The sequence below is a fragment of the Etheostoma spectabile genome, chromosome 23 (genome assembly GCF_008692095.1).
Source record: "Etheostoma spectabile isolate EspeVRDwgs_2016 chromosome 23, UIUC_Espe_1.0, whole genome shotgun sequence".
NCBI classification, from domain to species: domain Eukaryota; kingdom Metazoa; phylum Chordata; class Actinopteri; order Perciformes; family Percidae; genus Etheostoma; species Etheostoma spectabile.
In genome coordinates this window covers 8,668,057-8,679,321 of record NC_045755.1, presented here as the reverse complement: position 1 = coordinate 8,679,321, position 11,265 = coordinate 8,668,057, and the positions used below count along the sequence as shown (strand labels likewise).

The following is an 11,265-nucleotide window of genomic DNA, read 5'->3' as shown; positions in this document are numbered from 1 at the left end:
GGGGGGGGGGGGTGACTCCCAGTGTTTTCATGGTTTCCATCTCTGTCCTGCTGAAGTGCCCTTTACCCCCACAGCAGTCTGCCTCCTCTGTGACCCCCCCACCCCCGGCTACAGCACAAACACGGCACCCTTATCTGAGCTAGTCATCTTCTCACTTTAACTGCACAGCCACTCATCTGTGTAGCTCCTCCAGACTGGCTCCTGGCCAACGTCCTTCATAACAACGACAGTGTGTGTGTATTAATGCCCGGTGACTTAAATCTGCACATTAACCCTCTGAGGACGTGTGGGCGCTTCAATGTCTGGACGTTTTACCAATGTCTTTTTTTTGTGATCAACTTTTTGGTTTTCACTTGGAATTTTTTAACAACATACAAAAGACACAACTCACAACATTTACCCAACGTCTTCATCTATGTGTCTGTATCTGAAATACGAGTTTCTTTTTGACCAAATTACCCCAAGAAAATGGATCTGATTCCTTCCAACGCTCTTTGCAAATACAACTGATCACTTTCATTCCTCTGGTCTTAACAATTAGTCATAATTATTCATAATTTCTGCTTTTTTCCTCTTAAAATTGACCTGAACTTCTTGACTCATAACATTAAAAAGTGTGCAACCCTTAGTATTGGATTAAAACTACAGTGACCAGCTGCTTTAGGAAATCACAAGGCCTACATATTTGTGTCTTCAATAGGAACCAATGGGGGTTTGGACATGAGAGAAACAGGAAGTCAGGTGACCAGTTGGACTTTTTAAATGGTATTTATGTCCATCAAGACAAATTAAGACCACCACCTTCATTAAGGAAGTCTTGTCTCCGCCCAACAGAAAGTAAAGTAACAAGAGGACACTGACAGAAAACGATATATCTTTAAGGTTTTCTTAGTTTTTTCTACAGTGCGTCTGACAGTTTGTTGTGAAGTTCACTGACCACACACACACAGAGACGCAGCCTTGCTCAGCTGCGGGGGAAGCACAGCTCCGGTTCTTAGAAGTCGCAACCTCACACACACACACACAGAGCCACCAGGGTGCATTGTGGGTAAAGACAGGGCTGCACAGTTACAGTAAAAGAAGACTACCTGCTGTTTATCAGAAGTGATGTCACAGCGGAGAGATTTTCACACCCCGACCATCTGCCTGCAGATCCGAGCGTCTGGGACCCTTCAGCAGAAAGTATCCGAGTACATGTACTTCTGCTGTGTACATTTATCCGACAACTCTAAAACAAGATTAGAAATTACAACACAATGCAAAATAAACATGGGGTTTACCTTTCTTACAAAGAAGCAGTGACTATTTTGGGCCTCGTCACAATGTCCACTTTCACACAGGGACTGCAAATGTGAAGTATTTTTAAAAAAATATTTTATACTGTTTATACTATGTGGAAATTACAATTTACGCTCATTTTTGTTTGTAATCGCCACACACACACACACACACACACACACACACACACACACACACAGCCCCCCCAAACCAACCAAAGCACACACAGCACACCCGGAGGGGGCACACAAAAGAACACACCACACACACAACAGGACACCCCCACTTTGCGTGGGTTCTGCTGTTTGAGAGCCTCCTGGTTTTACTTGGTCAACTGGACCCTTTGAAAGAACTGTCTAATATCTGAAATAGACACACACCACACACACACACACACGGGGGGGGCGATCCATTCTGCACAATGCGCGAGATGTCACGAGTGGGGGGGGAAGCCATGTGCCTAGACCAGGCCCCCTGAGCGAGAGGGGGTGGGGGGTGGGGGCTTCGATGCCTTTGCTCCAAGGGCAACCTGGCAATGCCCAGTAGGTGTGAAGCGGGCATTCTCCAAGCTACCAGTCCACACCTCTGTACTGTGGCCGTACTGGATTTGAACAAGCGACCCTGGGTCCCCAACCCAACTTCCTACGGCCTGAGCTACTCCCACCACCCCCCTCCCCCCCCCCAACTAATGTAGGCATTATCAAGAGGAGCTAAATGTGGAAATATGGCACAGGTGTACCTCAGGCTGGCCACAATAAAAGGCTTTTAAAAGGCCCCCCCACAAGGTATTTTGGGGGGGGGGGGGACTTGGATTGAACATGGTCCGGCTTGTTGGACCATGCGAACACAGGTTTTATTTTTTACTGTTTTATGGTACTAGATGACACAATAACAACCCCGACTATGACGGAATATTAACCGTGAACACGTGCCCAACAGCATTGGTTTACAACAGCATGGCTAACACCAACAACGGAAGCTAAAGTTACCCACAATCCATCAGGCGTATCAACTAACGGACATGACAGTAGCCCAAAATGCACATTTACTGTTATTGTTCCTGCTTTCATTCCTTAAACAGGCTTCTTGAAACGGTCGGCATAGCGATGTTTGTGCATGTCCAAAATCCTGTTGATGTCCAAGTCTCGGACCACGTTTTTAAAGGAGCCGTGTTTCTCCACATCGGGTTCTGCAGCCTTGCAAACCGCCGGGTGGTTGGTTTGTGTACAGTAACCATAGCAACGCACAAAGCTGACCTTGAGCCGTAAACAGGCAAGAGGCCGTAAACTGTCACAAACTGCAGTAAAACCCCCGATTGAGATGCACAATCGGATTACCCTGTGTGTATGTAAACTTTTATATACATACATACGCATGTACATGCAGTATATATATCTATACACACACACACACACACACACACACACACACGTAAGTATGTATACATATGCATAGCTGTGTGTGTCCAAAAAGTGCTTCTAAAACCCGAATAATACCAGAATTTCCCACACGTCCTAATTGAAAAGTACTATTTTTGGAAAAAGGCCTTATTCGGCCGGAATATGCCGTTTACATGATATTTATGAAATTCTGAATATTGTCAGATTTGGAATAATAGTGGAGTATTGTTGTGCATGTTGACACACTCTGTGATTGGCTGTGCCAAGAAAGATGGCCAAAGAGTCAACCAATCTCCATTCTCCGTCCCAGAAAACACCAGAAACTCCCGTTAACGGTAACGTCAAATCAGTAACAAAGTGCGTCTTATCATCTGCAAAAAAACACGACTAAGAATAGGAAAATTAAGTTCATTGTGCTTTATTCAGTTGCATTTCGCTGCATGTACCAATCAATCAATAAATACAATAAATTAGCATCAGTCATTGCATTACGCTTATTAAATACGCTTTAAATACAAACATAAATAGAATAATACATGTCAGTAAAATACAACAAATCCCTAAAGAGTATAGTACTTCTACTTCAGTGCTGGACCCACATGTTCAGAGTGCATTTAAGGTTATGCCAGTATTCAACTCATGTGTACTTTGTACTACATGTGTACTTTGTACTATGTGTGTACTTTGTACTACATGAGCCGCTGACAGTTAAATTATTATATTTCTAATTGGCTGATTTTCTGAGCATTAAATAAACATTTTAAAATAAGTAGAAATCAAGTATTTCCAGGTGGAAACTGGTCGAGATTGTGTTTGATAAAGTGAGTTGATTGACTTTTAGTTTTCATAAACATTTCACAGGATCAAACCTGAAGCCACGCTTCTTTCAAGTATCGAGCTCCGAACATCCTTTAAAAAGACACATGAATTTTAGAAATGTACAATATCTTCTATAGGCTTAGGCTGCTGGTGTAATACATATACATTTATTCATAAATAACCTCTCGAAAAACCTCCTAGAAAATAGAATAAGAAGTTGGCACGCTGGTTTAAATTTGGATTTTCTTTGGCATTGTAATGTATTTTTAATTGATTTTTATTTTTGTCGTTAAATCATCCCTGTTGCTGTGGTTGTCGGTGTTTCAGGCGGTCAGACGAGTCTTGACTTTGCGGGCTTGGCGGCGGCGGCGGCGCCTCATCCTCCGCTCCAGCTTGATGGTGTCGTTCAACGAGCTCGCCTCCTCGTACAGCCACGGCAGCTCCCACAATGCTTTGCTCTGGACCACACGGTTATTCAGCTAGGAGAGAGAAAGAGAGGAAGACACATTTTACAAAAAAAATCCTAAGACCACAGTATTATGGGGGAATAGCCCTACATTAGTACTGTAAGTCTAACTATACATAAGCCCTCTGGAAACCTAAATACACTGTTGTCCTTGGGTCAAATTGACCCGTTTTATAGTTAAGTTGTTTTTTTGGGTCACAAAAAAATGGGCCGTGGAAATAAGCGCTGAAAATGTCAACATTGAAAATGTCAAAAACACCAAACACGTTAAAAAGCATTGAAAAAGTGACAAAAATGTGGGAAAAAAAGAGATAATGTTGAAAAAAACTTGGAAACTGGAAAACCTTTTTTCCATGTTTGCAGGAAGACAACACAAGGGTCAAGGCTGAATCCCTTTTCTCCATCTTACCCCTTACCCCTAACCCTAACCCTTACCCCTAACCCCTACCCCTTACCCTTACCCCTAACCCTAACCCTACCCCTAACCCTTACCCCTAACCCTTTACCCCTTACCCCTAACCCCTACCCCTTACCCTTAGTCCTTGAAACCAAGGGGTAGGAGTAAGACAGAGAAATGAGATTCAGCCTAAGTCTTACTTCAAGCCCTTCATAGACCTCTAAATAGACCTCCTAGAAACTTCACTTCAAGTCCCACACGATCCTTCCTGGAGCCTTATTTTAGGCCCCAAACATACACTGCCTATAGGCCCAATAAACCTTTTGATATGTCTTGGTAAAAGCCCTCCATAACCCTCCAGAAAACTTAGGCCTGCATCAACCTCCCCTAAACAATGCTTTGAAGCCCAGACATCTGTAAGCCTACACTAAGCTAACCCTCATTACAGTGCAATATTTAATACTCAGGACTTTTGACACACCAAACTATATTTTTGCATGATGTGTACACAAACTTTCTTTCTACTGTTTCATATAAGTACTGTATGTAGTTTCTCTCAGGACTGTGCACCACATCCCCCTGCACTACTTCCATTTATATGTTGTGTAGACACTGTAAAGGTTTTGCTTAAATCTTGTTGCACAGGTACTGCACTTGTGATGACTATAAAGACTTTCTGTTCTATTTTAATATCTGTGTCTCTTTCTGTGGCTTTGTATATGTCCGAACCAGGTTTTTAGGGAGTTTTTGAAGTCTGCTTCCACATCTGTGGTCACCTTGTGCCCGTGCCCCTTACCCCGGGACCTGGGTTTGAACCGTAAACCTAACCCATCACTACCCAATCTGGACTGAAAACCCCATTTGTTCAGGTCCTATCCACCCCTGACCATTGGGCTATCCTGACTTTAACCATTTGAGATCAATGACTCAACCATCTCTGCACATGCATAAAACCAATCGGGTTTCTGGTCTGAATTAGGCAGCAACGAGCCCTTCACAACCTTCACGTAAACCTCAATGTTGGCCCCTTCTCAAGACCCCCCTTAACCCTTTATGAGCCCTACTCCTAGTGCGAGTCCATGTCTCTGTACCTGGATTTCGTCGAGAGCCTTGAGCTTCTGCAGCAGCGTCTTTTGCTCCTGGTAGTAGTTTTTCCTCAGCGCTTGGACCCTCTGCAGGATGTAGTTCAACCCCCACCTGACGCTGCCATCGCTGGCAGTGCCGGCGCCGGCGGGGGGGTTGGCAGGGGTGAGACGCTCGTTGCTCCCGGCGGTCTGGGGGGCCGGGGTGGGCTGCTGCTTCAACATCTGGCCAATCAGCTTCTCGTATGTGTCCAGAATGCCTCCCATCAACACCCGCTTTCCCTGAGAGAGAAAGAAACGTGATGATATTTAGTTAAATGGTGGTTGATATTTAAATTTCAGCCGCTTTCAATTAAAGAATACCGATGAATTAGACATCTTGAAAATGCACAAAAGTAGAAACTAAAAACCATATGAGGCTTGACGACCTTGTACCACTCAGGGGGGCTGACATGTTTTTTACACAATGGGAAAAAAAAGCAGTGGTTTCCCCCACACAGGAGTTGCATTAAGCACAGAGTTGGCCTTAAAAAGGGAAATGCCGCTCATTGACTGTGAAACATGAATGTCACACTCCAACATTAACAGGTCTAAAACGCATGAGTCGCTGGTGCAAGTTCGGGGGATGACATGTGACACCTATGTTGTTGTGGTGAGGGAGAAACTAAACGGGAAAACCCAAAAGCGGTGTGTGGGGTGGGTGGCTTTTAAATACCACTTTCTGTACTGTGTCCCACCCTGAATACCTGAATAGGATCTTTACTTTCACATAAATCATCCGGACATTAACATTTTCTGACAAACTAATTACAAAATGTTCCTCAATACTTGTTGTCAATCTCTTACATGCCATTAAAAAACATGAGCAAAGCCTTTTTTTTTGTTTTGTCATGAACTTGTACCATGAATTGTGACACTAAGATTAATCTGTGTGAACCAATCCTTTCCTCTGGTGCCTCCCTTATCTTTCTACTGTCACATAATTTAAGTGAATGGAGTATGCATATAATAACAATGTACATTATTCGTGTGTCTTAAAACATAACCGTCCCAAACCTAACTGCTTTCAAAGTCAACTCCCAGAAGGTCGAGCCAGTAGACGAGAGGACAAAAACCACAAAACCAATCAGACTGTTTCATAACGATACTGAAACAAAGAATATGTGGGGCAGTTGTCGTCTTTTCCTGCAACCATGCAGGACCCAACCAAGCTGATCCAAGTGCTGCTAACTGTTACGTCCACATGTGGTTGGGCCCGAGCCGGCTGACGTTCGGTTCTCTGATGCCAGAACACATCCGACACTTTTTAAATGTGAATGGATGTTTTTATAATGTGCCTTTTCTAGTCTTAGCGACTACTCAAACAGCTTATATATATATACAGCTTTTATTTCATATTTATGTATGGGAGACACACACACACACACACACAGCACACACACGCACGCACACGCAACACACGCACACACGCACACACGCACGCACACGCCACACGCAAGCACACAAGCACACAACGCAACACACGCACGCACGCACGCACCACACGCACACACACGCACGCACGCACGCACACACGCACACACGCACAACGCACACAACACACACACACAACACCACACACACACACACACACACACACACACAACACACACACACACACACACACACACGCACGCTATAGGGCCAGGGAGCGAACTACCAACCTTTTGATTTGCAGGCAACTGCTCTCCCACAGCCGCCTCTTCTAAAGAGCTTAAAAGAGACTCTTCCGTTACAAAATGACAACATCTCAAACTATTACTATAAAAAGTTTTCATTTCCACGCAAAAAAATCCACACACTGAGTCAACGGATTATTTTTAAATTCTTGTCTAATAATTTGTTCGGCTGATGAGGAAACTTTCAGATCTAAAGCGGATTTCTGTTATTTATAGACAGATAGATACAGATGTTACTTATGTTTACAGATAGCATCTTGTTAACCACACAAGGCTGCACAGCCAGCTGCAAACAGCCACCTGAAGCCCTGCAGACTGCGCCGTGTTCAGACTCCCGGGCTGGTGTTTGGTGGTTCAACTCGCTCGGTACTCGAAACTCAGAGTGACTTTTTCATCGTCGCTGGTGAAGAGTGAAAGTTGAATTCGGAGCCTGAGAATAGTTGCAGTGAAAAAAAAGGGTTGCACAATGCAAAGCCAGCAGGAAAATAACAACAAAAACCCACAGGAACCGCTAACGCTAACTCTGCTCACAGAGTCAGACTGCGACTCGAGGAAAACACCGGCCGGCTGCTGACTCAGTGGGGAGAAGGTAGAAGATGGCGGAGCTCAACAGGAGAACATGGAAAGCAGCTTAGATGCTTTCAGGTGCACGTAGAAGAACGCCATGACAGTTGGGAACGCTCCCTAAATGTGCCAGGCTGTGTGCCACCTGATCATGAATGCATGATGTTGGGAAGCAAGCTTATTTGCTTTCTTTTTGAGATTTAGAGGAGAAGATTGACACCAATGTCATCGAGAGGTTGTTAGCCTAGCTTAGCACAAACAGGGGTGTCGGACTCCGGGTGGAAAGGGGACTAGTACCCAGGGCCCTCACGTGAGAAGGGCCCAAAAACATGTCCAGATTTGGCGCCCTTGGGCATCAAGATTGGAAAAACAGTGGGGAAACAGATGGATGTCTAATTATATGTTAATTGGTCAGCTGTAGGTGCATTTTTCCCCATTTTGGAATCAGCCAGGCTAGCTAGTTTCCATCTCCAACCAGTCTTTGTGCTAAGCTAGGCTAACCCTAACCCCAAGCTTATGACAGAAAGGTTTCATTCATGTCATGGTTGAGACAGTGTCTGCATTTGTGGAGACAAGACATTTCTTTGTGGGTTTACAGAGAGGAGAGTGTGAGATAAAAGGCAAGACATATATAAAACCCCAATTTTTCTAATTGTAGATGTATAGAAGCTAAATTGTTCCAATGATCAAGTTGACTTATTTACCTCCATTTTTCCAGTCAGCGGTTCTTTAGAGAAGACCGGCTTCCCGTTAAATCTCTCTTTAGGTGAGATACTCTGCAAAAAAAGACAAAATGAAACTTCAGGTCAGTGTTTTTTCACATATTAGCCAAATGAATACTAATTATTGGTGAATGTTGTTAACGAGTCTGGTTTTTATAATAATGAAAACTGGCCCTACTGATGCGTTTAAAGAGACGTTGCTGACAAACGTCATCAGATAATGAAACTAAAGACTTGTAACAATCAAACACATTGGAAAAAAGACCATATGAATATGGTAATTACTCGCATTTTGACTTTTAGTGACTCTTTAAAAGTGTTTTTGGGGCATTCAAGGACAATCTGACATCTGAGATTTCAGAGATGTGCCGTTGACAAGCTCAAACATCAGACAATAATACAAGTTGTTGATAAAATTATGTAACTGTAGTTGAGACTTTTGCATCAAAACTGTCTCAATGGTGCATTCAAGGACATTCCGACATCTAAGCTTTGTGTCGCAACTGCTGCAAAGCATTTCATTGTAATGCTGGCTTGTAAAAAAAAGAAGAAAAAAAAAAGATCAACCCTAAAATGAAACGTGAAGAGTTTCTTTCCATCTCTTGAAACTTAGAAGTTGGGAGTGTCCTTGAATGCCCCATCAAGGGACAGCACAGCCCTGCAATCGCCTACACATGACTGTGATGTTCATAAAATGCTAACTTCTAATAAAGTTTTATAACAATAAATAACATGAATGATTGTGATAAACAATGCTTGCAGCAAATGGACTAAATGGACTTAACAACATGCATGAAGTGAATGGAAAAAGTGTGCTTGTGTGCGTGTGTGTGTGTGTGTGTGTGTGTGTGTGTGGTGAGTGTGAAAGCAGCAGATACTAGGTCAGTTGTCAAAAGTACAGGGGACAACAGTCATAAGTAAAAGGTAACATCAAACACTCGTAGTGCTTTATACTCACATAGTGCCGCAGGAGGTCCTGGATGGTTTTGTTCATCATTGGAGGGATGTAGGATCCCCGGACCTGAACCACAGACAACCAGAAAGACAGGCAGACCACTGCCCGCGCCGTGGCAACCATCGTAGCCCTGCTTAGTATAGCCGCTGGTTTGAATCCTAGACCCGTGGAGGCCTTGTATGTGTGAGACCGGCGGTTTGAGTCCCTGATGGAGCGATGCCGAGGACGGGTACAGGCCTGGATTGAGACCTGTCTGACTGTGTGCGTCTTGCCCTGAATTTCTCTCAAACTGTTTGACTTGTCATGAAAGCTTTTATTTATAACTCGCGGGAGAGAGAGAGAGCGTTGCAGCGATGATCTAGGTGTGAAAACTGTGGTTGTGCAGTTTCCTTTAAATCACCAAACTTCATAGAAGTGGGTGAGGGGTCTCCCACTCGCTCACTCGCTCACCGACATGCATGTCAAACACAAATCACCCGCTCATTGCTTGAAATTCACATCCCCTTGGTGAGTTTTTTAATGCAGTTAATGCTTTTCCTGCATGCAGGGACCCAGCAGGCTCTGCTGGAGGCCTGTGGGTTTCCATGCAACAAAATGGAGTTTGACATTTCAGATTAGAAGCAGCTGGAAAGCGCGAGCGCGCTGTGAGGCCACAGCATGCGTCAGAAATCATTCGATCCAGTAGACAAACGCAATGGAAACCGTTACAAACCCAGAGCAAGTCATCGCACCGGTGGTTTTATTGGGCAACTTCTCTCTGCCGGTGCACCGACACAGCGAAATATAAAACCAGTAGAGACCGCCTAACTATCGGCCTGTTGGTTCCTCCTGAAGAAGGAAACCTTAAAGTCTTAAAGTTACATCCAGGGTTGTACCCATCTCGATCCTAGGTATCAGATCCGATGTGGGCCGAACTGATGGGGGTCAGTTCGGCCCAGATAACCTTCCTCAGATCAGTTAAATCTGTGATATCTAAAGCATTCAAGTAGAACAAGTAGAAGTTGATTGAGCACGAGTGAGTTTTGTAAAAGCGCCGAAGACAACGGGTTCATTGACCATAAATTCCAAAAAAACCTGTAAAACTAAAGTTAATGAGTTAGTGTTACGTAGCGTTGAACATTGAATAAAAAAGCGACAAAAAGTTTTGACAAAAAAAGGGACCAAAACGTAAGAAACAATGAAAAGTGTCATACATTAATGTTGAGTTGTTTGCATTTCCCTAACCCAATGGTCAATAAACCTCATTTATAGGAAATTATACCTAATGTTTGAGTTAGAAAAGCAGAAAGTAGGGAATTTTGAGGACTAAAATTAAAGGAATGGATGTTGATGATAATCACAGACTGGAATATGTCAACTTTTACTCAAACTATTTCAACAACACTTCCATTTGTACAATGCTATAAAATAGATAAGACCCAAAATTAATGAAAGTAGAGATTTGTACTGGCAAAGAGCGTTGAATCAATCATGTTATTTGGGGAATTAAAAAGAACACTGAATAGGACAACATGAGGACAAAATGGGGACAACAAAGGCAACATGAGGACAACATGGGGACAACATGGGGACAACATGGGGGCAACATGGGGGCAACATGGGGGCAACATGGGGACAACATGAAGACTACATGAAGACTACATGAAGACTACATGAGGGCAACATGAGGGCAACATGAGGACAACATGAAGACAACATGAGGACAACATTGGGACAACATTGGGACAACATTGGGACAAACATTGGGACAACATGAAGACTACATGAGGACTACATGGGGACAACAGGAGGACAACAGGAGGACAACATTGGGACAACATTGGGACAACATGAAGACTACATGGGGACAACATGAGGGCAACAT

The 11,265-nt window shown here is 43.7% G+C and overlaps 2 protein-coding genes across 16 annotated transcripts in view; both read right to left on the bottom strand.

Moving 5' to 3' along the window:
* nrcama (neuronal cell adhesion molecule a) overlaps window positions 1–11,265 on the bottom strand; it is a 1,100,153-nt gene that overhangs the window by 796,476 nt on the left and 292,412 nt on the right. The gene's annotated exons all lie outside the window — the stretch shown is intronic.
* ifng1 (interferon gamma 1) lies at window positions 3,089–9,679 on the bottom strand. The gene is made up of 4 exons (XM_032505106.1): window positions 9,405–9,679; window positions 8,429–8,500; window positions 5,452–5,724; window positions 3,089–3,976 (listed from the first exon to the last, which is right to left on the bottom strand). Exons 1-4 carry the CDS (start codon window positions 9,522–9,524, stop codon window positions 3,821–3,823), a joined length of 621 nt encoding a protein of 206 aa, XP_032360997.1. The 5' UTR covers window positions 9,525–9,679; the 3' UTR covers window positions 3,089–3,820.